This window comes from Neolamprologus brichardi, chromosome 8 (assembly GCF_056152115.1).
Source record: "Neolamprologus brichardi isolate AB-2024 chromosome 8, ASM5615211v1, whole genome shotgun sequence".
Lineage (NCBI taxonomy): Eukaryota > Metazoa > Chordata > Actinopteri > Cichliformes > Cichlidae > Neolamprologus > Neolamprologus brichardi.
Genome location: NC_142111.1, coordinates 25,453,749 through 25,480,703, shown reverse-complemented (window position 1 = coordinate 25,480,703; position 26,955 = coordinate 25,453,749). Strand labels below are relative to the sequence as shown.

Genomic DNA, 26,955 nt, shown 5'->3' with positions numbered 1-26,955 from the left:
CCCTATGGATGAGGGGAATTCTCACTCTGGAAGAGAGCATACATGAGGATAAAAGCCAATCACATAGACAAACTTTGTGTTGATTTGCAGTGATCCCTCCCCTTTTTGTGCAGGAAGTACAGCTAGTGTCAATAAACAGCTCACTAGTGGTTAAAATAACAACAAAGCAGCCAAGAAATATATATCATACAAATAGATGTAATTATCCAAACTCATTCATATTCTTCCTCCGTTTTTTTGGCACCAGATCATCAAAAGCTGTACGGGGACGATCAGATGGCTCGTACGAGTCTACGCACTGCAGGCGTGAAGGATTACAGGGCGTTTTTTTCCTTTAATTTGTCATCTATCTGTAGCTTACTTCACCTGTTACTTTCTAAAAAATTGTATTGTACTTAAGTGATTTGTAATAAATTTTATGGCTAAGCCTTTGGCATTAATGCTGCGATTTAATAAAATTATTTTTCTAATTAAAGTGAAAATTTCCCCAAACGAGATATTTGTTCGCTTCATTTATCAAACGACATGCTCTGTTTGTGAAATGAAAATAAATGCCTGCTGCTGCATTCTGATTGGCGCAGACTCGCGTCAGCATCACCGAGACCAAATCTGATTGGCCTACATCACATTTCGGGGCGTTGCATCTGACTGAAGGAAGTAGAGACGCAAGAAACCAGCTCGTTTAAGGGAGTGTTTACCTGATACTTACAAAATAAAATCTGTAATGTAATGCCGTTAAATCGCGAGCTGAGGAAGGATATGTCTTAATGTATTTCATACGTGAGTATGCTGTGCTTGTTTTTCTGGAGCGGACGTGTTTTTAGCCCGGCGTACACACGCTGGCAGCTGTAGCCTGTTAGCTCGATGCTGCTCCGTGTGCCTGTGTTTCCATTCAGCGCGTCAGATTAGAAAAATACACTCAATCAGCCGCGGTTAATTTTGTGAAGAGGCTAGCTCACTCAGCTGTCTACACCTGTCCTGTTTTCCAGTCCGGGTGAGGACGAAGCGGCGACGCTAATGTCTGTCGATTATTTTTTCTTCTTCTTTAGCATATGGAAATATCAGCAGGTAGCAGGTTAGCCAGCTGTAGCTAACATCGGAGCGCTGTTGGCGAAAACAAGAAAAGCGGGTTTAATTTGCTTTATTAGAAACTTCTGACAGGTGTCATAGTACACCTGTATACACCGATACTGGGTCTCGGTTAGTTAACTAATATATAATACTATATATTACTGCAGCAAACTCTAAGCGGAGCGGAAAGTCCTTCAAATGAAAGTTTATTGTATGAATCAGCCAGGCAAAAAATAAATAAATAATTTCCTATAACTATATATTTGTAACCACAAACAATGCTCTTGCTGTCAGAAATCTTTTGTAAAAGACCCAGATAGGCTGCACTTCAGTCAGCAGTATTTGTGCAGACCAGTAATGTAACGAACACATAAACACCACGTCACTGGATTTTACATTCATAAAGAAAATCAAGAGTTAGATGGTAAAACATCCAAAATTTAAACAAAGTTTGGGAAACCTAAATCATCAGAATATGTTCAGGGCTCGCAAAATCGCTAGCCTGACGTCCTGGGGCTAGCGATTTTTGCAGTTGGGCTACCAAAATCTATCTCTGCCCTGCCCGTCAGGCTATTGTAGGAAGGAAAAATATATGTCAATGCTTTTGCATTCTTTCGGAAATGTAGCTGGGTAATTATGTCATTGGCATCGGTGAGCCACTGTCAATATGTGACATATTGAAATCGCGTTTGAATTTGCGCTTGTTTTTTGCTTTCACTTTGCAATCGCCCGAACTGTGTATAGATTGCGCACCAATTCCTCTGACATCGTCTTATCAATCGTTAGCTTACTATCAAACATGACAAGTGAAATCTCCCGCAGCTTAAACATGTGAGAGGTTGATCGCGCAGAGAATCGCTGAGCGTTATGTGAGTGCGTGTGTAAAAGCAGCAGGATATATATTTTAGCTCTGCTGAGACAAATAAGACAGGTCAGGGTGAAGAAGTGACAAAACGGAAAAGTTATGACAAATCAGACTATAAGGCAAAAAGAAAGTGCAGCTTTATGGTTTCATGGACAAAAGAATTTCTGTGGCTGCAATATGACGAGCTAAATAACCAGGGCTGCACATAAGTGGTCCGCAGGTGCGCATTCGCTGTCAAAATAAAAAAGATAAAAAGTTGCAACGCGTGTTTGCGTACATAAGATTTTCTGGAGGAGGGCAGACATTTGTTTAGAACTCTTAAAGATGTCGAAGAAGCTCCTTTAAGCAATTACTTTGATGTTCCTCCACCTCCAAAGAAATGTCAGAAGGAGTCCGAACCACAAAAGAAGCGCGTATTCTCGGAAAAGTGGTTGCAGGAGGTGAGCTGGCTTCAAACAAATGATGAACGCACAGAGATGTGGTGCAGAATGTGCCGTGAAACTCTAGCGGACAAAAACAGCCTTTTATATGGACGCAAACACGCGTTGCAACTTCTTATCTGGTGCACGTCTTTTATTTTGACAGCGAATGCGCACATGCGGACCACTTATGTGCACCCGTGTAAATAACATAATGTTCTGCCGGGTGTGTTGTTGGTTTCCCCTCGATTTCTGAGTCGACAAGCGCCTTTGTTACTGGGACCAGTCATTTTAAGAAAGGCCCCCATTAGAACCCATGAGAAATGCAAGAAATGCATTATTGCTCAGTCTGCAGTGTCTTTCCCAGAACAAACACCAATTGCAAATAACAAACTAAAAATAAACCTGAAAATCTGTTTAGAACAGCTACTATGTTGCAAAGAGTGAACTACCACTGGCAAAATTTAGCAGTCTTTGCAAACTTCAAAAAGCAAATGGCCTCGATCTTGGTTCCACTTGCCTCTTACCCGTGACTTCAGTGGAAATTTCAGATTGAGGATCTGACACAGACTGATTCATGTTCTACACAGTTCTTACAAGTTCATAGAAATTTCTGTTCAGTTAGAACCAAGTATTTCAGTTGATGATTGTAACTTTTATACAATGTTGTAATTTGTGTTTCAACAATTTTTTGATTAATGTTTTGTTTCCGTTACAATATTATACTTTAATGTATAATATTGTAACGGAAACAAAACAGGAAACTAAACATCAATCAAAAATTTGCTCTCTTTTTTATTCGGGCTACTTAAATTTATTTTGGGCTACCAAAAACTTAAGAGTCCCTGCCCGAAGGGCTACCAGGGACTTTGAAATTTTGCGAGCCCTGATGTTGCAGTTTGAACAGACATCCTTAAAGTAACTGCCTCCAGGTCACATAAATGAATCCTCCCCCTGAGAATTTTTTGCAGCAGTTTGGAGTCAGAACGAGCTGAAAGTTCAATATTTCATCATCACAAAGCAAAGCAGCCTTTAAGATGCTAGAGGGAAATAAAGCATCAGTTAGTCTGCGAGATAACTGCAGACTAACTGATGATTGCTGTATCGATTCACTGTCTTAAGTCCTCCTGCTCGAGTGCATAATGTCCGGGCCTTTTAATTTCTTCTCTGCCATCTATGTCCCTTGCAGCTGAGGCCAGGATTAGTGAGAGGACCTCTCGTCCGTACGTTATCCACATGAGGAATGCTGGGAGCATGCAGCCCGTGTACAGAAGAGACGCTGGAGTCTGGAACCAAACGAGAAGTCTTCTCTACAAGAATCTGCTCATCAAATGGAGGACCAAGCAGCAGAGCCTGCAGGTGCAGAAACATTTTATTTAAATCCAATAAATAACTAATGTTTCCAGAGTTTCTAAAACATGCGGTTTTTACCATAATCTAGCAGCCTGATGTCGAGGTGTGTTCTGGTTTCTGGGGAGGTCATTGAAAGGTCGTGTTTTTACGCCTGTGTGCTAAAAGTCGCTAAAAGTTGAAGCCGCACCATTGCTTCTTTCTGCTTTCTATTTCTGCTTTGTTAGACCATGCATTTTTTATTCGGCTTTAAGTTGCGTCTATGCATTTTTTATGTGCCTGTGTATCAGCTTTTCTTTTGACTCGGAGCTCTCTGGGACCGCCTCCATCTTCCTCAACAGCAGTCAGGGCCGCCCTGAGCTCCTCTGTGAATAATACAGCCTGTTTATTTCACTCACAGACCAGCCGTTACCCCAAAGATGGGATTTGTTCTACATTTTTAGAATCTAGTAATCTGTTGCAGTGTTTTTGTGAGAAGTGTAGTTGTTCAACAAGAAACTTGAGCTTTAGTTGGGAGAAGAAAATGTTGACACCATATTTAGGTCGAGTTTTGTACACAGATGATGCCAAATTACCTAGAACATGCTTCACACTAGGGCTGCCACGATTAGTCGAAATCGTCGACAACTAATTTAATAGTCAACGCGTAGTTTGAAGCTTGGTAAGATCACAAAAGACGCAGGAATAAGTAGTAGGATTTAAGAGTGTAATAACGGACTGAAACAGAAGATGGCAGCACTGCATGTACAAGGATGCCAGCTGCCGTTAAACCCTGAAGAAGAAGTAGCTCTGCCCCAGAATTCATAGCGCAGCCCAGCTCATTTGCCAACAATGGCGGCAGCTAGTTAGTTTTAATATTACTCTTATTATTCTTTCTGGGTCACAAAATAAACGTTTAACATATTTTCAGGCGAGAATGTAGCTGTATAAACCTCAAATATCTGCTCAGTTTATCAAGACACCACATATTTTCAAAAGCGCTCCTTTCGGAGACGTCTGTTACCCACTAGCTCGATAGCTAGCCGGGGGCTAGGCTCACTAGAGCCGTGAGAACACCGGACTCCCGGCAAATCGTTTTCAAACCCACCGCCGTCTTTCGCTACTCAGGTTAAACATGATATATAAGTCACTTAGATAACTTAAAAATGTTATTGTTTGCCTTTTTTTTAGTGTTTTATTTGTTCCTGAGTAAATCGGTTTGGCTGAGATTAAAGTTATAGTTTTTACACAGCTGAATAAACGTCAAGCAGACAGCTGATTATCAGAAGTGTGAGAGAATTTACTCCGGTGTCCCTTATATTTTAGATAGCAAGGAGTTTATTAAACTTCACCGAAACAATCTTGCACATACCTTACACACTTAAAGCTGTAAGCTAATGATAGTTATATAAGAGCAGATGCATGCTGGTGCAATAAGCTGTAGTTGTATGTCCAATGGATGATGATCTGATTAGTCGACTAATCGCTAAAATAATCGGTGACTAGTTGACTATCAAAATAATCGTTTGTGGCAGCCCTACACACTACATAATCATCTCTCTTCTCTGGTACTGTCTACCACAAGCCTCAAACTCCAGACATGCTGCCCTCTGAGTTCAGCCTTACAGGTTGTTTATCAATAGGAATATAATTTTTTTCTTTTTTTTATCTCGCGGTTTGGTTTTGCAGTTAGAGCCGCTGTGTGCATGCAGTCATCAGTGAAAGGAAAGTCTTTTCTCACTAAAATGTACCTGTAAATTCATTTCCTGTCCCACAGAGCATGAATTTTCTCCAACTTTGGGTTGTAATGCTTTGGACATACAGAAGAAAACATATTTAAGAGATGACGCTATATCTGATCTGACCTGGGGGATATCAGGGTTTCCTGAGCAAACCTATTCACATTCCTTCTGTGTCCCTGTCTGTGCAGGAATTGATCCTCCCTCTGCTCCTGTTGGGGCTCCTGATACTCATCAGCACCCTGAATCCTCACGTTTACTATGGCGGCATCAGCACGACGGAGCTGGAGAGTGACAGCCACTTCTTCAAAGGCCTCGGCTACACACCAATCAGCAACATCACCACTTACATCATGGAAGAGGTGGCTCAGAATATGCGTAAGTCTGAAAACCATCTGCAGGGTTCTGTGTCCGTTAGGTTCGTGCAGAGGGTTTGAAAAAAACAAACCGAGCATTTTTTCCTTCCTTCAGTTATGCAGGATCGTCTGGAGATGTTCTCCAGTGAGGAGGATCTGGAGAACGCCAGCCTCTACGAGCCCTCCAGCTACGTCGGCGTCGTGTTCATGGACAGCTCGGCCACATCTTACAAACTCCGTTTCCCGCACAACCAGCTGCCTTTACCCAGTGACTACACAGAGTCTATTGGTAAATCCTAATTATTGAAACGATTATACTTTCTCCCGCTTTATTTTTATGGATTGGCTCAACTTTATTTTAAATGGGTACAAAGTTTCTACACTTTGTCCGTCACAGTGACAGATCAGAAGCTCATTTGTGTTGTAGACTTGCATACATCTTCAGATGTGCTGCTAACTGCCTTTGAAAGAGTCCTTTGGTGTAAAAAAAACCTCCATAATGAATCGTTTAAAGTACTCGTGCTAGTTTAAAAGGAACAGGGTTAGGCGCAGCAATGCTCTGCTGTGATTGGTACTTATTTTTTTTTGCCCTGGTGAGTGCGTCTTGCTCTTTCTCCATCTGTAGGTGCCGCCCTTCTACTGCTGGAGTATTTTTTTTTTTTTTTATTAAGGGTTAAAGGCTGCTTACTCCTGGGCGTTGGTGATTTTTACGGTCTTGACTTATTATTTTGTTTAGTGGCCAACGTCTGGGTTTTCCTTTAGTTTTGCCTCCTTTATCTCCTTTTTAACCCACTTTTTATTAATCTCCCTGCTTCACCTGGACACTTAGGGGAACGTAACATGGACTAATAATTTGTTATTATGAAGATGTTGAAGAGAAAATAAGCGGGAACTATCAACACTGGATCTGGCTGTCACCCAGAACATCTGAGAGCGTTTCCTCTCCATTAATCAGACATTGAAGGGAGAGAAAAAGTCGATTTAAACCTTAAACATGCTTCAGCTTTCTGGGTCCTGACTTGTAGCTTTTTTGGTATGAAGGAAAATAAAAAGATGGAAGTACACATGACTCTGGTTTAGATGGAGTGGAGGAAGAGATGATTCCCTCTTAGAGCTGAAGTGTGACGTGCTGTGGTGTTGTTTTATATTTCATACAGAAATGATCAAATTTAAAACAGAAGTGTTGAAATCTTCAGACTTTTAGCCTGGATTTATATTGATTCTTACACATTTACTTTAGTTTTTTGGACTTAAAGTGTATTTATTCAATTTTTACTATATTCGATTTTTAGATCATTTACTTTTGATTAATCTTTCCTTGTATTATTTTATTGAAAAGCTAGTTTAAATGTTATTTTATTGCTGTGATGTTTCATCTTTCTAATCTACTCTATATTGATGGTCATTGTATATTATTTGTTCTGATTTATATTATATTGAATCACCTTTAACAAAGGTCCATTTTGATTGATTGCTGTCGTTGCTTCGTCTCCTGCAGCCAGCTGCTTGTCGAGCTCGGTAAACTGCAGGGCTGCAAATTACTGGTACTCCGGCTTCATTCACCTCCAGTCTCTGATCGACGCAGCCATTATTCAGGTGAGAGTGGCTGAAGCTCAGTTATTTATTACAGCAGACACCAAACATCTTTTAATTTTTTATTATTTTTTTTGCTGCAAGCTTGTGCCCGTCTTCTGTTTGGTCTTGTTGAATTTGGGACATTTGAACTGCGTTTTTCACACGTGGATTTTAAACTCTTTCATCATCGTTTGTGCTCAGATGCAGACAAAACGTTCGGTGTTGAGCGAGCTCGAACTGAAGGCGGTGATGATGGGTCAGCCCGGCTCTGTGGAGGTTCAGAAGTTCCCCCACGCCCTCATCTCCATCTACCTGGTCCTGGCGTTCACGCCCTTCGTCACCTTCCTCATCGTCAACGTGGCGGCTGAGAAGGAGCATCGTCTCAAAGACACCATGACCATGATGGGGCTTTACGACACAGCCTTCTGGTGAGGAGAAACGGCTTCGGCCGCTGCACATTCGGACGCTCGGACCAAAGAAACTCACGTTCGTGTGCACGTGTGGTTTGACAGGTTATCATGGGGCCTCCTGTACGCTGCTCTGGTGACCACCATGTCCATCCTGATGGCCATCATCGCGACGTACACAGCGTTGTTTCCTAACAGCAACTTCCTCGTCATCTTTTTCCTCATATTCCTGTATGGAATATCATCAGTGAGTAGAGCTGGGATGGAGGGAAAGCAAAGAAATAAAGAAATAAAACATAACTGTGGCTATTTGATTCCAGCCTTTGTTGTTAGTAGTGAACGTTCGTTCCTCTCATCCATATCCTGACTCTGTTCCACAGATCTTCTTCTCCTTCATGCTGACTCCGCTGTTTAAGAAGCCCAAGTTTGCCAGCACGGTGGGATCCATGCTGACGGTGGTGTTTGGCTGCTTGTCGCTCTTCACCGTCCTCGTGAAGGATTTCCCGCAGCCGCTGGTGTGGCTTCTGTGCCTGCTGTCGCCCAGCGCCTTCTCCATCGGCATTGCACAGGTACAAACACGCTCTGCTCTCCTCTGGAGGACTTTCCTGCTTCTGGAATAAATTAAATCGCAGCTTGTTGCAGTCCTCTCTCACCTCAGTGTTGATCCTGTTTTTGTTAATTTAATTAAATCATTTTTCTATTAATTGCATCATAAGTGATATTAGGTTCTTTCTGCAGCTTGCTAAAAATGTCAATATAATCTCTGCAGTTTTCCAGCCTTCATTTTTCAGAAAGATGAAGCTTCGTGCAGTAGATGCCACCGAGGCTGATCTCAGTGCGTATTTGTCTAATATCTATTTTAGGTTGTTTACTTGGAGGCACAGGGAGACGGTGCTGTGTTTTCTTCTCTGACTAACGGGCCTCATCCTTTGTACGTGCCGTTGCTGATGCTGGTTGTGGACTGCATCCTTTATCTTCTGCTGGCTATCTACCTGGACCAGGTGCTGCCTGGTAAGTGCAAAAATATTTGAACTCAGTGCGTTTTTGCCAGAACAAATCCAGCAGCTATTAAGTTAGTAAAAGTGTGTTTTTTGTAGTCACCTTTTTCTCTTTTACAAAGTAGCAAAACAGCTGAAAATAAAGAGTGTTTACCCTCTATTCCCCCATGTGTCATAAGTAGGGGTGGGTTTTTATAATCGATTTATCGATTAAAATCGATTCTGGCTTGGATAACGTGAAATTGATTCATTAAAATCCTGAATCGATTTTTTTAATATAAATTAATTTTGCCCGAAATGCCAGAATCTCAAAATTTCAACAACCACCAAACAGCTAAGACAGTAAATGCAAGCAGGAACACGGATTCTGCACAAAGACTTAAACACACAGCGCAACCCACGGATCAGAATCAGTTAGATGTCGCCTTTCTCACGGTCGGGGCTGAAAGCTGACAGCTCGCTGATTCTGATCTGTCGGCGGGTCCGCGCTTTGTGCTCACGCCCTTTATGCACTGATTCTAAAGCTGTTAGTTTGATGTCTCTCCAAACAATATTGACCGAACCAGCAGCAAAAGAAGATCCAAACTAGGCTTCACATAAACGCTTCACATCTCTTTTGCTTCGACCACGATGCACAGCTCTCTCTCTCTCTCTCCCCCCCCACCCCCTCTCTGTACTGTTTTCTGCATTATTCGCTTGCTTGTTACGCACAAGTCTACCGTTGTTTACAGCGCTGTCGGCCGATGGTTGTTTTTTTTTCGTTTTATATACTTCTGAAAATAAAACCTAATTTCTGCCGTTAAATACTGAACAAATTTAAACTTTTTAAAATTATACAAAATGCAAAACGCTCAGCTGTGTCTCTAATAAAACCTCTGTAACATCAGAGTTAATGTTCATAAGTTGATTAATGGTTTTCTTTTGTTTTTGATCTACTGCAGAATATTTTTATAAAATCCCAGGCCAGGAAAACCACCTTCATGTTTTTCTGTGTTTTATCTTCAGTTACTTTGACATAAAGGCCTCTGCTGTGATGCTCACACCTTTGATAAAGTCTCGAAAGTGTCAGCTTCCTTTTTATAGATACAAAAATATGTAAATGTACTAATCTGAATTATAATATTTCTGACTGTCGAAATTTCCCAGATTCAAATCGAATTAAATCGAATCGAATTAAATCGAATCGATTCGGGACCTTGTGAATCGGAATTGAATCGATTCTAGAAATCAGTGACGATACCCAGCCCTAGTCATAAGGCCCTCCTGGAATTATTTTGGTTGTAAAATTAGCCAAAAATGTAAAATTTTCAGGAACCATTTGAATTTTCTCTTTAGTTCAGGATTGGGGAACTCCAGGCCTCGTGTCCTTGATCCGACACAGCTGATTTAAATGGTTAAAATGACCTCAACATGTCTTGATGTTCTCCAATAGCGCTACAGATCAGTAGAGGCTTCTGGGCATTGAGGAGAAGAACAAACTGAGATCCCACAGCAAGTTTGAAAAGCCCTCCAGCGGTGTGCAGAGTGGGAAATAAACTGTCAGATGTTTCCCTTTTCACCCACTGAGTGTGTGCAGCACTGCTCTGCAGATCCATCTGTACTTCAATTAGCGTTCCACCACATTGATCGTGCAGCATTAAATTGTCCCGCTGCTGGTCGAAGCTGATTGGGTTAGCAGTTCTGTTTGTTTTGTTTTGTGGTTTCATTTTATTTTCATGATGATTTTCTGATACGCAGGTGAGTTTGGAATGCGGAGGTCCTTGATTTACTTCCTGAAGCCGTCCTATTGGTCCAAACGCAGAAAGCGCTATGTTGAGGTGAGCTCGGTGTATGACACCGAGCTGAACGGCGCTCCTGGTGGGGACGAGTCTATCGAGCCGGTTTCTCCCGAGTTCAGAGGGAAAGAAGCCATCCGGTAAAAGCCTGAACTTACCAGTATTTCATTTTATTCTTATGTCAGTGCTCACAGAGTAGCTTTACTAAAAGTATGGATTCAGAGGACTGAGAGATGGAGGCTCTGAGAGCTTCGGGTAGATCAGCGTTAGGCTCAGCTGTAGCATCAGCTGAGGAGAGCCTGCAGGTCCAGCCTGTAACCTGAGAGCTGCTCTTCAGCTGACTCTGCTGCTGTGTTTACGCTTCTCTCCTTTCAGTTTCACTGTTTCTTCATTGCTCGCTTGTTTTGTTTCCAACAGCATCAATAACATCCGCAAAGTGTACAAAGAAAAGGACAACGTGGTGGAGGCTCTGAGGGGTGAGTGCTTTTCTATGATTATACATGTTGTTCAAGGTTACAGCATGACTCATGTGAAGGTGCTGAAGATCCAACCTCAGTAATAAGCAGAAAGCCTGATTTACATGGTTAGATTCGATATTTTTCCACATTCCTACAACGGACTGAAATAACACCCCGTATCTCCTCCTGTTTCTTTACCTCTCCTTCTCAGGTTTGACCTTTGACATCTATGAGGGACAGATTACAGCTCTGCTGGGACACAGCGGGGCTGGAAAGTCCACCCTCATGAACATCCTGTGCGGGATCTGCCCGCCGACGAACGGCACGGCCACCATCTACGGCTCGCCCGTGGCAGAGATTGCCGACGCGTCCGAAATGAAGCAGCTGGTGGGAATCTGCCCTCAGTTCAACATCATCTTTGATGTGCTCACGGTGGAGGAGCACCTGAGGATATTTGCTGCCATCAAAGGGATCCCACGAGCAGACATCGACGCCGAGGTAAATGTGGCGATCGAAATGTTCCCGCCGTGCAAAGTCTGAAACATTCTGACATTTATCAAAGTTAAAACCATACGTTTGAAACATGACATCAAACCTATAACAAGACAAAGCATGGAAACACTGACACATTCTCCATCAGATGAAGGTATGCTTAAATATAGAGTAGAATAGAAGAACCTAATACAAGATATTGGAGCCGGAGCAGGAAAACTATCGGTGACACCAGGGTTGATCGACATTAAAAGGTGATTTGTAGTTCTTATAAACTAAATGTGCTTAAACTCGACGACAAGCAGAAACTTGAACAGTGGCTGCGAATCTTGAGATTAGGGATGCAACGATACCAATTTTTTCAAACCGATACGATACCGATACTTGGATCTGAGTACTTGCTGATACAGAGTACAAAAACCGATGCTTCTACCACACACACACACACACACACACACACACACACACAAATGCAATGAATTGGAAGACAGGTTTTATTTTATTCTCTGCCGATAAAAAACAAAATCTTAATAAAAATGACCACAAAAAAATTTCAAGTGAAAAATAAGCACTTCTGTTAAATTATTGCAGAGTCTCCACATTGTAATTTTACAAAATATCACTGAACTATTGGCACTGTCTCGAGCTTTCAGAATAATAAATAAACACTTCTGTTTATTTGTTATATTTTGCAATCCTATGTTTTTCACGACCGGCATTGGCTGGTCATCCAGAGCGATAAAATGAATCAGAGCCTCTGTTATTTTAACTGCCCGTGGATTTTCTCTTGACATTTTTCTTCGCTTTTCCAAAACCTGAGTTAAAGTTGGCTGGTCCACACTGCTGACATTTTGTTTAGCCTAGCTACAGCAGCCTCCAGTTTCTCTTTTTTATCTGGAGCTGCCAGTCTCACTCGCCTAACCCTGTGCCTGTTTAGCGCGGGATGTCCCCCTAGTGGCCAATCTAAAAAACTACAACAGAAATGACAAGCCACTGTCTGATTAATGAAATAAGTTGGTATCGGTTCATGGTATCGGTTAACTTTTCCGAGTATGAGTACACACACATTTTACAGTATCGGCCCCGATACCCGATACCAGTATCGGTATCGGTGCATCCCTACTTGAGAAGAAATCTCTTTTCATCTTTAGCTGATGAAACCCATCACCACAGAGCTAATAACCCACAGAAACCAGGAAACTATCAGCCAATCATGTTGCTGCACTGGCATATGCACAAACACACAGTAGTTTCATTTCCTATAATTTCAGGGTGTGTGGTAGCAAACGTCTTCTTATCGTCCTAATCTGTGGTTTCCACAGCAAAGCTGGTAGATTAGAAATGTTCTTTGCTAATCATCAGACTGACATTTGTTCAGTGCTCTGGAGGGTTAGACTGAAGACCCCGAGATTAATTAATGAAGCGCAGATGTAGTTGAAGTATAAGTTAGAAGTATGTATGAGAAAAAGCGCTCTTTGTGAACAAATTTGACACATTTTGGTGATTCTATTCATACAGTTAATATATCCAGTAAGTGATGATGCTTTAAATTAGATGGGAACCTCAAATTTATTGTAAAGATGACTGCAGAGTTGTGAGAAGTCTTTAAATCCACTGTTTAAAAAGTAAAAATGACACACGGATGGGGTCTGTGTCTATTTTCCTTAAGATTTAGATTTCATAGAAAGATCTAGAACGTGGCTAAACTCCAGAGCATGTTGTTGTCATAGTTTTCATGTATGTGCATTAGTGCTTCCAGCAGGAGAATATGTGACGTTCTTGAGGTTGTTTAAAAAGCTGTTTCAGTAACAAGTGCTTGTTGAGCCTTAGTGTGACGTTTCCTTCTCTGACAGGTCACAAAGGTGCTGAAGGACCTGGACCTGGAGAAGATCATGACGGCTCAGGCCAAGAATCTGAGCGGAGGCCAGAAGAGGAAACTGTCTGTGGGCATCGCCATTCTAGGAGATCCCAAGGTACCTGTGCGCAATCTTACTTCAGCTTTTTCCAATCCAGACACCAGTCCTTCTCGGATAACGTGGGTTTGTGGTCGTTTCTGTCAGATCCTGCTCTTAGACGAGCCCACGGCCGGCATGGACCCCTACTCCAGGCACCAGGTGTGGTCTCTGCTGAAGAGTCGCCGGGCCGGCAGAGTCACTGTGCTCAGCACGCACTACATGGACGAGGCAGACATCCTTGCTGGTACGAATGCTCCTCGTTGTGTGAGATACACAAACCCACACTTTGGACTGGAAATATAGACCAGAAATTGTGCTTTATTCTTATCCTGGATGATGGTATCTCAGGATCTTCTAGCTCGATCAATATTTTCATCAGGAGCTGGTGTTGCAGAAAACTTTGTCTTTTCTTGATGATGTTTAAAAAAAACCGTTTGACCGGATGAACAGTTTTCACTCATGCATATTTTAAAGTATACTGCTAACATATGCTCCAGCTTGGTGATATTATTCATCAGGAGGTCAGCGCTGAGTTTCCTTCCTTGCTGCAGGAGAATTTCAAGAGTGAGATTGAAGGTGCAGAGGCGAGCAGAAAACACCAGCACAGCTTTATGTAACCGAGCAGCAGCTGCTGACCCATATGAGAACAAAGGTTTGTCTCCACGCGAGTTGAAAACATGTCTGATTTATTTCTGTTGAATGTTTGTTTCTGCAGACCGCAAAGCTGTGATCTCTCAAGGTCAGCTGAAGTGTGTTGGCTCCTCTCTGTATCTCAAGATCAAGTGCGGTGTGGGCTATCATCTAAGGCAAGGACCCCTTTATTGACTCTTACAAGAACCCAAAAGGAATAATTAATTTGATTGTTTTTGTTATTGCTGAGTTTAGAACGTGTATTAACCGCAGGCGTCTTTATCGAACTAGATTTAGATGTTTTTCTTCATCCTTTGCAGAATGTCTATCAGCGAGGCATGTGACGCGGAAAAGATCACGTCTCTGGTTAAGCAGCACGTTCCCAAAGCCAAGTTATCCCGACAGCACGAGGCGGAGCTGACCTTCACTCTGCCCTTTGAGAGCATGGACACGTTCCCAGGTTCGATTCACAGGAACGTCCGTCGGTCACATTTAAAAAAAGTTAAAGAAAAATCATGACATGAGTCGACCATACAGAGGTTTCCTTTGTGCATGTTTGTTTTTTGAGCATTAAATTGTACTGATTACATCCATCCGTCTTCATCCGCTTTATCCGAGGCCGGGTTGCGGGGGCAGCAGCCTAAGCAGAGAGGCCCAGACCTCACTGCTCCCTCTCCCCAGCCACCTCCTCCAGCTTATCCGGGGGAACACCAAGGCGTTCCCAGGCCAGCCGAGAGATATAATCTCTCCAGCGTGTCCTGGGTCTGCCCCGGGGCCTCCTCCCGGTGGGACATGCCTGGAACACCTCGCCCAGGAGGCGCCCAGGAGGCGCCCAGGAGGCATCCTTGTCAGATGCCCGAACCACCTCAGCTGGCTCCTTTCGATGTCGAGGAGCAGCGGCTCTGATTATATTTTTAGTTTGCAGTCGGGTCACGTTTTTGCACATTTATCCCGACTCTTGTTTTGTGCTGAAGGCTGATTCTCTGATAGCCGCCTGCTTTCTGTAGCAACACGCATGCAGCTGTGCACAGACATGTACTCCTAAATGTGCCCAGCAGCAGCTTTTGGTTTAGCTGCCTTGCTTTGACATTTTGCATTATATAAAAATGTTTTTAAAAGTCATAACTCCAAAGCAATCGACTGCAAATAAAGCAATTTCTTGAACCTCTGAATCTGCACTGGGGCAGAGCAGAGAGATACTGGAGCAGTTGTTCCTGCTCAAAGGGGAAAGTTTACTTACTCCTGTCCTTCATGGTTTCTTTAATATCCTTTAAAAATATCCAGACAGTATTTTAAAAATAGAGTATGACTCAGTCATGATTCAGCTTCGACTGTGAGCCACGCAGCGCGCTGAGCGGTCCTGAATTCATCTTTCGCAGGCCTGTTCTCGGAGCTCGACTCTCAACCCAGACTGGGAATAGTCAACTATGGTGTTTCCATGACAACGCTGGAAGATGTTTTTCTGCGTTTGGAGGCGGAGGCTGAAGTGGATCAGGCTGGTGAGTGTGTCGCCAAACTGAAGATTGCTGCTGATTTAAGTTTTTTCGAACGGCAAAAGTCTGCAGGAGCTCTGGTGTTGAGTGAAAGTCGTTTCACGTTTTCAGACTACAGCGTGTTTAATCGAGAGCAGGCGGACGACGAGTGCGACGCCGCCTCCCTGGACGACACGGACCAGAGGCTGCTCACGTTCTCCGACACAAAGTCGGACGTTGTGACGGGTCACGCCCTGTGGCGGCAGCAGTTCAGCACCGTGGCGTGGCTGCACATGCTCAACATGCGCCGGGAGAGGAAGGCCTTCATTTACACGTGAGCGTTCTCTTTATTTTACTTTATTAGCCAATCTCTTTATTTTGAAGATATCATGGGTAAACCAGGCTTCTTATTTATTACCTTAATACAATATATGTTTTTTGTTTTTGTTGTTTGTATGTTAATCTGTCATATGATGCACACACATGCTCCATCTGCTCCTGCAGCTTAGAGTTAAAGAGCTAAATGACATCCATAGTTTTCTGCCTCTTTGTTTGTGTTTTGAGGCTTTATTCCTCCCATTTATCGAGACTTTCCTGACTCTAACCTCCCCCTTCCTCCTCTTCCAGTCTGGCCTTGTTCCTGGTGTTTGTGGCTGCAGTCCTGGTTTTGTCGCTGGCCACAGGAAACATCCAGATTCACTCCTCAGACCGCCAATTTCTGCCAATTTACCTCCTCAGGAGGAACCAGGCGCCGCAGAGATACGCCACAAGCCTCCTGGTTCAGAACTCAACTGGTGAGTGTCGCAGATACAAACACGGCAGCCTGACAGTTTCTGTGTAGCTGAGTTAAAAGGCTTGTTTCACTTTCAGTGGGTTTTTTCCCTGAATAAGACTCGAGATCTCAGCTCTATCACAAAGCACAACATGATGTAAACACTGTGATGAAGCATTGCACTTCTGCACAAGTGTGAAATATCCCACTAACCATAATCATTACAATATGTCCCGTGGGTGTAATTTAACCGACTTCCTTGATGTTGATTTGAATTGTTTTTATTGAGCTTCTACATGATGCAGTTTTATAGTTGCAAGCTGTAGCCCCCCAACCAGCATTAAGCTTCCTCTGAGGGTGTCTGGGCTCACGCTGAGCGGCAACAAACTCAGATTATGTCGAAGGAGGTCTGCCCATCTCTGCTTGGCCCGCTGCCCCTGTGACACAGCAGAAAATGGTTGTATGATGATTTTAGCCGTGCCTTTTTCGTACCTGCAGGCTCTGATATTTCCGATTTCATCCACAACATCGAGTCTCAGGACATCAAAGTGGAAATGATGAAGCAGAGCGACTACATGGCGGCGGCTCCCCACAGCGCTGCCATCAACGTAACAAGATCCAGCAAGGTCACTTTAATATTGCATAGATTGAATTTAATTACTGATATCAGATTAGATGAAACTGGAGCACCTCCACCTACGTGTAATGTGTCACGGTGCTCGTGTTGCAGGCAGAGTGCTCTTTGTTTGAGGGCTGCTGGCTCCTCTAACTGAGAGCTTTCTGTTTAGATGGAGTGCTGAGTTCACGATGCTGTTGACACTTTGTTTCATGTGTTGTTAACAGGGTTTCAGATACAGCATTGCATTTAACAGCACGACTGTTCACTCCCTGCCCATGACTGTCAATATACTGAGCAATGCTCTTCTAAGAGGTCTGAATGGGACCGGGCAGATCCGAACGTGGACCAAACCCTTTGAATATGTGAGTGCCTTTGACAAATATAGAGTCGGATAACAGAGGTCGTTTCCAAGACACTAAACGTTCCCTTTGTGATGCCCATCAGCAAATCCCTGATGCTACATCCTACGCGCTGGTGTACATAGAGGCGATCATACTGGGAATGCTGGCAGCTGGAATGCCGGCATATTTTGCAATGGACCACACTCGAGACCGAGAGGTAAGCAGTTAGTCACAGAGATAAAACCAGATTCATCTTTTCAACAAAAGGTTTAGAGCACAGTGAGAACATCGGGCCACACAGTCACATTTCTTACATGTTTCTCATCACTTCTGTGTTTTGTTTTGGGGTTTTGTCCCCTTTGCAGATAAAGTGTCGCTCAACTCTGCGCATCTCTGGTCTCGTACCGTCAGCGTACTGGTGCGGTCAGGCAGCGGTGGACATCCCGTTCTATTACCTCATCCTGTCCTTCATGTCCATCATCCTTTTCTCCTTCCACACCGGAAACCTGCTCAACTCCAGCAACCTCTCTGCGGTGGTGCGTCCAGCTGCTTAAAGACTTTATTCCTCTGTAATACAACACATATGTGACTTCGTCTCACGGCTTCTGCCCGCCTTAGGTTCTCTGCACCGTTGGCTTCAGCCCAGCCATGATTCTCTTCACTTATGTGTCGTCTTTCGGCTTCGCCCGAGTCCAAAGCAACAGGGATTTTTTCTCCGTCATCTCCATGATGGTGAGACTCAAACATGCAATCCTGAAAAAAACCTGCTGCTGCTGGTTCTTCTTCTTCTTCCTTCTTTCTTCTTCTTTCTTCTTCTTCCTTCTTCTTTTTCTTTCTTCTTCTTTTTCTTCCTTCTTCTTCTTCTTTCTTCTTCTTTTTCTTCCTTCTTCTTCTTCTTCCTTCTTCTTTTTCTTCTTCCTTCTTCTTCTTCTTCCTTCTTCCTTTCTTCTTTCTTCTTCTTCCTCCTTCTTCCTTCTTCTTCTTCTTCCTTCTTCTTTCTTCTTCTTTTTCTTCCTTCTTCTTCTTCTTCCTTCTTCTTCTTCTTCTTCTTCTTTCTTCTTTCTTCTTCTTCCTCCTTCCTTCTTTCTTCTTCTTTTTCTTTCTTCTTTTTCTTTCTTCTTTTTCTTTCTTCTTTTTCTTCCTTCTTCTTTCTTCTTCTTCCTTCTTTCTTCTTCTTCCTTCTTTCTTCTTCCTTCTTCCTTCTTCTTCTTCTTCTTTCTTCTTTCGTCTTCTTCTTCTTTCTTCTTTCTTCTTTTCTTTGTTCTTCACATGACAACAAAAATGCTTTAGATTGAAACCTTTATTAAAAATAAATGAATTGCTTGTGCCTCAGGTGTGCGTCGTGTCAGCCTCGGTGGTTCAGTTGTCCTTCGTAAACAACAATCCAGTTTTGACAAGAACCCTGCACAACCTCTTGTGTTTGTTCAACCCGCTGTACCCTCTCATGGGCTGTCTCAACTGCATCACCAAGGTAGGAGCTCAGGGCAACAGCGGCTTTCTCTGTCAAGCATACAGCTGTGTTTTTCAAATAAATACACGATCATATATCATTGGGGCCGAGGCCGTTATTGGAGTCATGTTTGAGAGCATTTCTCCGTTTCTCAGGCCACCTTCCTCCCGACTGTCTACGAGGAGAACTTCCTGTGGAAGAACCTGCTCATTTCAGTTTTAGCTGTATGTATCATATTTCAAGACGTGGGGGAAAAAATGTGATAAACAAATGTCAGAACTGTATTTAACTGTGCGTCTGTGCTCAGCCCTATCTCCAGTGCATCGTTCTGCTTTTCCTGCTTCGCTGGCTGGAGATCCATTCTGGAGGAAGGACGATGAAAAACGATCAGCTCTGCAGGTGATGATCGCTTTCATCACTCTGATTACAGGAACCTCTGGTTTATTGATACTGAGGTTTATTGTTTTGATAAAGGTAGAAAAGTTTGTGAGGCTTTTGGAGTTACCCAGATCCCTGAACAAAATGTGGTCGCAACCGTTTTACTGCAATAAAAACATATAAGTTTTGATGCCTACATTAAATGCAGCAGACCTGATGTTCTTTTAAAATGTTCACAGGATCTCATCCCAGTCCAAGGCCAAGGTGGAGAGGAACCTGGAAGAAGGCCAGAATGAAGACGAAGATGTGCAGATGGAAAGGGCCAGAGTCAAAGAGGCCCTCAGCTGTCAGTCCTGTGAAGAGGTAAATGTTTATAATACATAAATGAAGAATGCTGTTGAAGTCCCTGTTGAAGAGTCGAGGTGTAATAAAGATTAATTTAGCCAGGCATCTTTAGTTTTGTTTCTCGTCAGTGATCTGAAGGCATTTTGCTACTTTTTCTGTCTTTTCTGTCTGTTTAGAAACCGGTCGTGGTTGTGAGCAACCTGAAGAAGCAGTACAAGGGCAGGAGAGAAGGATTTTCTCTAAACAAGAAGAGGAAGCTGGCCACAAAGAACGTCTCTTTCTGTGTCCGTAAAGGTACGCTTAGTCTTGCTGCTTTTTCTTACGCTGCGTGGTTCCCGACCGGCCGACTTCACCCACAGTCTGAATCCTAACCTGCTGTTTCCTCAGGTGAAGTTCTTGGACTTTTGGGCCCCAACGGAGCAGGAAAGAGCACCATCATGCACATGTTGGCCGGTGACACTGACCCCACTGCAGGCCAGGTACAGTAGGATGATACTGAAGCATTCCTCAGTCTGTTTATTTAATAATATATTTATGCTGTTTTTGTCAGCTGAACCCCCCCCCCCCAATTAAACCAAGAAAACACTGAATTTTTGCTCGTCTTGGTCCAGGTGCTGCTGGGAGACTACAGCACTGAGTTTCGCTCAGTGGACAATCCTCTGGAGCACGTGGGCTACTGTCCACAGGTGAACCCTCTGTGGCCTCGGGTTACTCTGCAGGAGCATCTGGAGATCTACGCCGCCATCAAAGGCCTGAAAGGAGAGGACGTGCCGGGGATCATCAAACGGTAAAGTCTCGGTTTCCCCCTGACGTTCAACCACAGTGATTTCTATTTTTAACAGTCAGACAGTCAGAGATGATGTAGATCTTTAAATCTTTTTGAGAGAGAGAGTGTGTAAAGCTAATAACGGCTGTTGTGTGTCTGCCGTTGCTGTCAGTGTGGTGAATGCTCTGGAGCTGAAGGACCACTTACACAAACAAGCCAAGACTCTGTCTGCAGGACTCAAGCGGAAGGTGAGGAGACCCTCCGCCTGCCTATTAGTCTGCTCGATTATAATGTTAATGCTGTGTTTATCCTGCCTGATAATAAAGTATTTATCAGAAACCTGTTGGTGTTAACAGCAAAATCGACGTTTTACTCCTAACGAGTCAGAATATTTTAGCTTTTTAAGTTTAATTTTATTTTTCGCCGCAGTGGCGTTTAAACGTCAAATTTATGTTCTGTCATGAAACACGAGGTACTTCGAATCTTTTCTGTTATAGTTTTACAGTATTTGTATGATATTATTGTGTTGTATGTCTGCAGTTGTGTTTTGCCTTGAGCATGATCGGGAATCCTCAGATCGTCTTACTGGATGAGCCTTCATCAGGGATGGATCCAAAGTCCAAACAGCGCATGTGGTGAGATGATGTTTTCCTCACAGAAACATTTTTCTGCCTTTTTCTTGTTTCAAATGTGAAGCGCTGAAGTTCTCTCAAATAAATGTTTCTTTTCTTTCACTGCCAAATAATGTGTTTAATTTCATCAGCAATGCTACTGTTAAAAAGCTAAAGTACGTAAATCGTTTCCTTCGTGTAGGAGGGCCATGCGAGCCGCTTTTAAGAACCGTCAGCGCGGAGCCATCCTGACCACTCACTACATGGAGGAAGCCGAGGCTGTGTGCGACCGCGTCGCCATCATGGTTTCTGGGCAGCTGAGGTTCGCTCCGCAGTTGCTTTCTCGATAATTTCTCAAACGTCCGAGTCTCGGCATAATGCCTCTTAACGCTTGGTCTCTTTCCTGCAGATGTATCGGTTCCATCCAACATTTAAAAGGAAAATATGGCCGCGGTTACAGTTTGGAGGTGAAACTTAGAGAAGAGCTGACGGGGCTCCAGCAGGTGGCGCTGTTGCATAAGGAGATCCTACGAATATTCCCTCACGCCGCTCGGCAGGAGAGGTGAGCCCTGACCTGTCTGTGTCTGTGTGAAGAAGTTTAACTGCACATTTAATCCAGTTTCAAGTGTCTCAGTGTTTCTACATGATAAAGAAATGCTGCTGTAGTTAATGAAAGACATCTGTGTGGACACAATAGAAAAGCATAAATATCTCCAGAGAAGAAAAAAGCTGCAACTTTTCAGTCATTTAACTGTTCGTTACCTGAATGGATGGACTTTGGTGTAGTATGAATGAAAGTGGGAAAGGTGTTTATCAGGACAAGCTGTGAAATTCTTTAAAAGACAAGACAAAATGTATATCCTCATTCACGTTTACTAAACGTGTCCAGTGGGCTGGATTGTATATGTTTGATCATAAAGCCAGCGAGCACCGATAGCGGTGAAGAGGGTAACAGATGGGAATGCGGTCACATGACTCCACAGCAGCTAGTCCAGCTGTGAAACCTTCAGTGTTTTCTTCCTGTAGATGGCTTCAGTTGATTAACACCTGTCTTTCTTCCACTTCAACTACACAGTGATGGACACTTAATGAGTGCCAACAGCACACTGCAAAGGAAAGCAGTGAACCTTATAAAACTGAGAAAGCAAAAATCCGATCCAGAGTAAGAATTTTGTCCTGACTGAAAGACAGAATCGTGCTTGTGATTAAAATATGATTAATGGAACAGCCCAGTTTCAGCTGTTCACAAAAACTGTGTCAAACGTTAGAATGAACCGTTAGAAGTTAAACACTTTGTAAAGTAAAATAAAATTAACTTTTCCCTTAAAATAACAGTTGGGAGTTGATATCCTGTGCTTTCACGTTTTTTCGCTCAACGTGTGGGACGTGTTCGAGGTTGATTGAATTTATTTATTTAAAAGGGACAGTGCAGTTAAACATCAGGTGCAAGACATGAGACTGATGTACCGCACACAGGTTTATAGCTACTGCTAATTTTCAACAATTGTCCCTTGTTGGGCTTACAATCTAAATAAATACATATTACAATAAAACAACATTTTCATAAAACCAAATTACATCATAAATACAATTACAATCGATAGACAATCATTAAAATAAAATTAAAATCATCAGATAAAATGACTACAACTTTGGTTTCCCTTTAACCTTCAATGTAAAGGATCTAATGTCTGTAATCAGTTTGATATTGGTTGGAAGTTCCACAGATGGCCTTTATAGAAAAAGCTGACTGACCGAATGTAGATCTGCGATATAATATCTTGCATTTGCCGTTCCCCTTACTAGTAACACGATTACTGTCTTGTCTCTGAATGTATCTATTGAGACACTCTGGGGCCATCCTATTTATACATTTAAGATAACACCAATGATTAAAACTCTTAAAACTAAGTTATATTTCTGTAAAATGTGACAATGATGCCACTGAACTGATTTTTTATCCATTATTTTTAAGGTTTGATTATATAAGGACACCACAGGCTGAAGTGTAGATGGTGCTGCTTGGGTCCAAACTGTCATACAATATGAAAAATGCGAAAATATCATAGAATGCATAAATAACTGAGCTGCTGAAGTGGGTATATAGTGCCGAATTAACTTAAACAATTCAGATTAGCCTCGACCGTCTTAGAAATCTTCTTTACATGCTTGTCAAATTTAAGATGTGAATCTAAGATTATTCCTTGTTTTTGGGGTAGAAGTAAATGTACCTACTGAGGGTGTAGCAGCCCTAAAGACTCAAACAAATGCAAAAGAGCTTAAATAAAAATGTTAGAAATCAATAAATGAGGCAAAACATGAGCTTTTATATGATATATGATTAAATTCAGAGTCAAAACTAAAAGTCAACTAAGAGCGAAAAAAGAGAGGAGGAAGCATTATGGAAAATAGAGCCGTGGAAACACAGACTGTGTGTCCCAGTTTAATTCTGTATGTATGTGTGCTGTTTTTCCAGCTTTGCTACGCTGATGGTTTACAAGATCCCCATGGAGGACGTCCAATCACTGGCCAAGTCTTTCGCCCAGTTAGAGAGCGGTGAGTGAGTGCTGACCCGCCGTTTCTCCTCCACAGCTCTGCTCTCTCTCCCGTCTACTTAATCTTCTTTCTTTGTGTCTTCAGCCAAGCAAACCTTCAACTTTGAAGAGTACAACTTCTCCCAGTCCACCTTAGAGCAGGTAGGCTTACAGGTCACGCCGCCAGTTTGTACTTCCGATCTGGATTATTCACTCCAAGCTTTCCTTGTCTCCTTTTGTCCCGCAGGTGTTTATGGAGTTCGCCAAGGAGCAGGAGAACGAGGAGGACGAGGTGGGCTCCCTCAGCACAACTTTCCAGTGGCAGCGGCTGCGCCAGGACGGCTCCGTCTCGGTCAACCACACAGACAGCATCGTGCACCAGCTCTGAACTCCACCCGAGAGGGAGCCGCCCGGTAACTGACCAGAAACCCGAAACTGCCAGGCTTCAGCGCCTGAGGGCTCACGCCAGCACTGCCCCACAAACTGCACGCCCACCGCCTTTAAAATGATCGTCAGACCTGCGTGGGTGGAGGGGGCGGGCCTTGCATACACTGGGATTGACTGTGTGTTTGGGCTGTTGTGGCCTCTTCCTGCGGGCCTGTGGGAGCGCATGTGTGTGTTGCTGTCGTCCATCGGTGCTTTCTGAATCGCACTGACCGAGGGGCCTGCAGTCTTTCTCAGCACGCTGATGCCACACTTACTCCTCTTTCTAATGTTTTTTATCTTCACAGGGAGTCCGTTAAATGACAAAAAAAAGATTATATATATATATATATGTGTGTGTATATATATATATATAATTAATTTAAGCTTTGTGATCCTTTCCGTCCGTCCTCCTGAGCAGGAGTGTTACTGTAAATGTGTTTTCTCGTCTCTTTGGGTGTGTGGGGTTTTTTTTGGTTTGTTTACTACCGTCCATAATGGTAATGGTACCAAAGCAGCACATCTCTGAACCACACCTCCTCACGTATTGGCACTGACGAGTATCTTTGGTTTATTACTGTTGGTAGCACGTGCAGAAGTCGCTCTGTCGTTGATGTGAGCCTGTGAAGTGAACCTCTATCTACTAACATGCCTAAAGAGACATGCTACAGCTCTTTAAACCTTTAAAAAAAACAACAAAAAAATAAACTAACTCCTTTTTATTCTTCTGAGGCTGAAGAAAAAAGTCCCTTCCCCTCATCTTACACCAGCATCCTCATCTTAACGTCCCGACCTTTGTTCTCCACAGTGTTTCAGCATGCACGCTCGCAAAGAGGAAGCTGGTTATTTTCAGAAGTGGATTCTTTGGGGCGAGCGATGAGCGTCGCCCGGCAGCAGGATGCAGGAATATAGTGTAGAATATGCACACCAGTACATGTAGCACTCCGCCCTCATCTCATGACACTAGAGAGACGAACGACCTCCGTGGTGGCGCTAGATGGATCCAGACGGCGCTCGTTTAGGCGTTCTTTTCGTAACAGATGTTGAATGTACGCTTGGCCTCCGGTGAGAGGAAGGTTCGTAACTCAGTGACCGCTCCGTGGAGCTCCTGGCGTCACTCGTGTTTCACGTTGGTGCCACTTTGGTTCATGCAGCTGTGTTTTGTTAACTCTGTTTAGCTTATTTGATGTGTGTATATTGTGCTGTTTATGGTGTTTGTGCGTGTATTCTAGCACAGGGGTGTCAAACTCATTTTAGATTCTGGGTCCAGTTTTTCTTGACGCTGTTCCTTACAAACGTGTAAAGAAAGCAGATTTTTGCCTTTTTAAAGACGTTTAAACTCTTAAAGAAATCATCAGTAAAATAAGAAAGTAGCAGCTGATCATTGCCTGGACTTTGATCTGTAATGAAAACAGAAACTTTTAGTTAATTCCCAGAATTTTACTTTGTTTCTTCTTTTTGCACAGTGGAAAAAAATGCACATTTTCCCAGGATTCCTCCTGGATCATAATGGGATCTTTAGGTGGTGACGATGCATGTAAGCACAATTACTCCACATACACTGATAAGAAGTCTGTGCTACTTAACAAATCTCTCTTTCCTTGTTATTTCAGTCATTTCATGAAAAGAGGAGAAGGATTTAAAATATGTTCTTTTTTTTAGGGAAAATGGTGCCAAATTGCTTTATATTTAGGAAAAACTCTCCTTACTTTATAGGCATAGTTTAGTTTGGGGGGCAGAACTAGCTTTAGGAAGAAGGCGGTGAAGTGACCTCTGGCTCAGATGAACTGGACGAGTCAGACTCTACTTTCTTAAGCACAAAACGCAGTCCAAGCTGTAAAGCTTCTTTTAATCTTCACATTATGTTTGACACCTCTGATCTAGTAGATTTGTACCAGGGAGTAACATTGTTGGTGCACTACCTATCAGCAAACCGACAAATTGTAATTCTTTCATGACATTCAGGTGTGAGGATTTTGGGTTAAAGGGAATTTAAGACACTTTTTACGATGTTTGTTTTATTTCTTTAGTGATCATAAATGCAGCCAGGAAGGAGATTTTTCTGCAGATCATGACTACGTGTATTTTTATTTAATTTGAGAGCGTTGCAGAATGATGTGCCGGCACAGGGGTGGATCAAATATCTGGAACAGAAGTGTTGTGCAGCAACATCACAAACTCAGTCCTCACAGTTGGATTATCTGAGCTCACAGAGGATGTGAGCCCGGTCGTGTGTGTGACTCTGTTTTTGAGGTGTCAGGGATAAGTTACCTTCATGTGTTTATGCAGGAGGTGAGTAGGAGCTCAGTGTCAGAGCTGTGTTTGTAAAGATGTATTACATACAAGAAACATTGAAATATACCTTTAGTGGAGGAAATGAGTGGGATTTCTGCTATTATGTCCTTATTAAATGTGAAAACTGAAGCCCTGTGGGTATGTTTGCGCACACATGTAGCCTTTAGTCTGCAGACTGAGTAGAAACACTGGCTCTGCTTTAAGTTAAATGTGTGTGCTGAGTATCGACAGGTGGGCCTCTCTGGACTGTCCCATATACACTATTGTATAGAAACTCATTTTATATTCATTTTCCCAAGTGCAATGAAGAGTTTGTTTGCATGTGTGTGTTGTGTCTCAGTAACATGTAGCCATCCAGAAACATCTGCTCTCTTTTCACTCCGAGCCCTGCCTCCAGACCGCAGAGCATTTCGTTCAAAACGGTTCGCGTGACGAAAACCAAAATCCTCTCCGGCGGAGCGTTTAGATGACTGGCATCGACATTGGGGCAGCTTTTATTTTATTTTCCTGGTGGTGGTAAAATTGCACTATTTCTGGGAAATTTTATAACCTTTCTTTATATTATGCAATCTTTGTAAGATTATTTGTGCACTGACTTTATTTTTTAAAAGACTGTGGTTTAGCTGTGTGCCGTATTTTCCTCCTATCGCGCCCCTTTGTTTGATTGGACACTCGTCCCTCTATGGTCTCTACTCGACCTTTTCATGATTAAATGTTACTGTATAATATTTCTTGGCCTTTTATTTGTAACAGACCATCCAGCCAGAGACAGTTTGGTGGATTGTGGAGATTTTTAGAGCGATGCACCAAAGGCAGACAGTACGGAGAACTGTGCACGTGTCGAGCAGCTCCTCATTTCTTCATATTTTGCAAACATGTG

General features: G+C 42.9%; 1 protein-coding gene across 1 annotated transcript; it reads left to right on the top strand.

The window, feature by feature from the left end:
• Nucleotides 1-643: 643 nt before the first annotated feature.
• On the top strand, nt 644-26,803 carry abca5 (ATP binding cassette subfamily A member 5). Its single transcript, XM_087844946.1, has 38 exons — nt 644-780; nt 3,545-3,714; nt 5,615-5,801; nt 5,895-6,068; nt 7,278-7,375; nt 7,556-7,782; nt 7,867-8,008; nt 8,142-8,330; nt 8,625-8,772; nt 10,497-10,674; nt 10,952-11,010; nt 11,204-11,490; nt 13,338-13,457; nt 13,545-13,683; nt 14,155-14,245; nt 14,390-14,529; nt 15,449-15,568; nt 15,674-15,875; nt 16,169-16,335; nt 16,812-16,939; nt 17,157-17,294; nt 17,377-17,490; nt 17,639-17,809; nt 17,892-18,005; nt 18,607-18,744; nt 18,879-18,947; nt 19,031-19,122; nt 19,341-19,464; nt 19,623-19,740; nt 19,834-19,925; nt 20,058-20,233; nt 20,385-20,460; nt 20,753-20,847; nt 21,026-21,145; nt 21,233-21,385; nt 23,300-23,379; nt 23,464-23,519; nt 23,605-26,803. Exons 1-38 carry the CDS (start codon nt 768-770, stop codon nt 23,743-23,745), a joined length of 5,046 nt encoding a protein of 1,681 aa, XP_087701072.1. The 5' UTR covers nt 644-767; the 3' UTR covers nt 23,746-26,803.
• Nucleotides 26,804-26,955: the final 152 nt, after the last annotated feature.

Bases quoted from the DNA above. Each gene is read 5' to 3' on its own strand.
- abca5 (XM_087844946.1), top strand. The intron at 8,009-8,141 runs GTGAGTAGAGCT...TCTGTTCCACAG, and splicing joins TCCTGTATGGAATATCATCA to ATCTTCTTCTCCTTCATGCT. The intron at 17,810-17,891 runs GTGCGTCCAGCT...TGCCCGCCTTAG, and splicing joins CCAGCAACCTCTCTGCGGTG to GTTCTCTGCACCGTTGGCTT.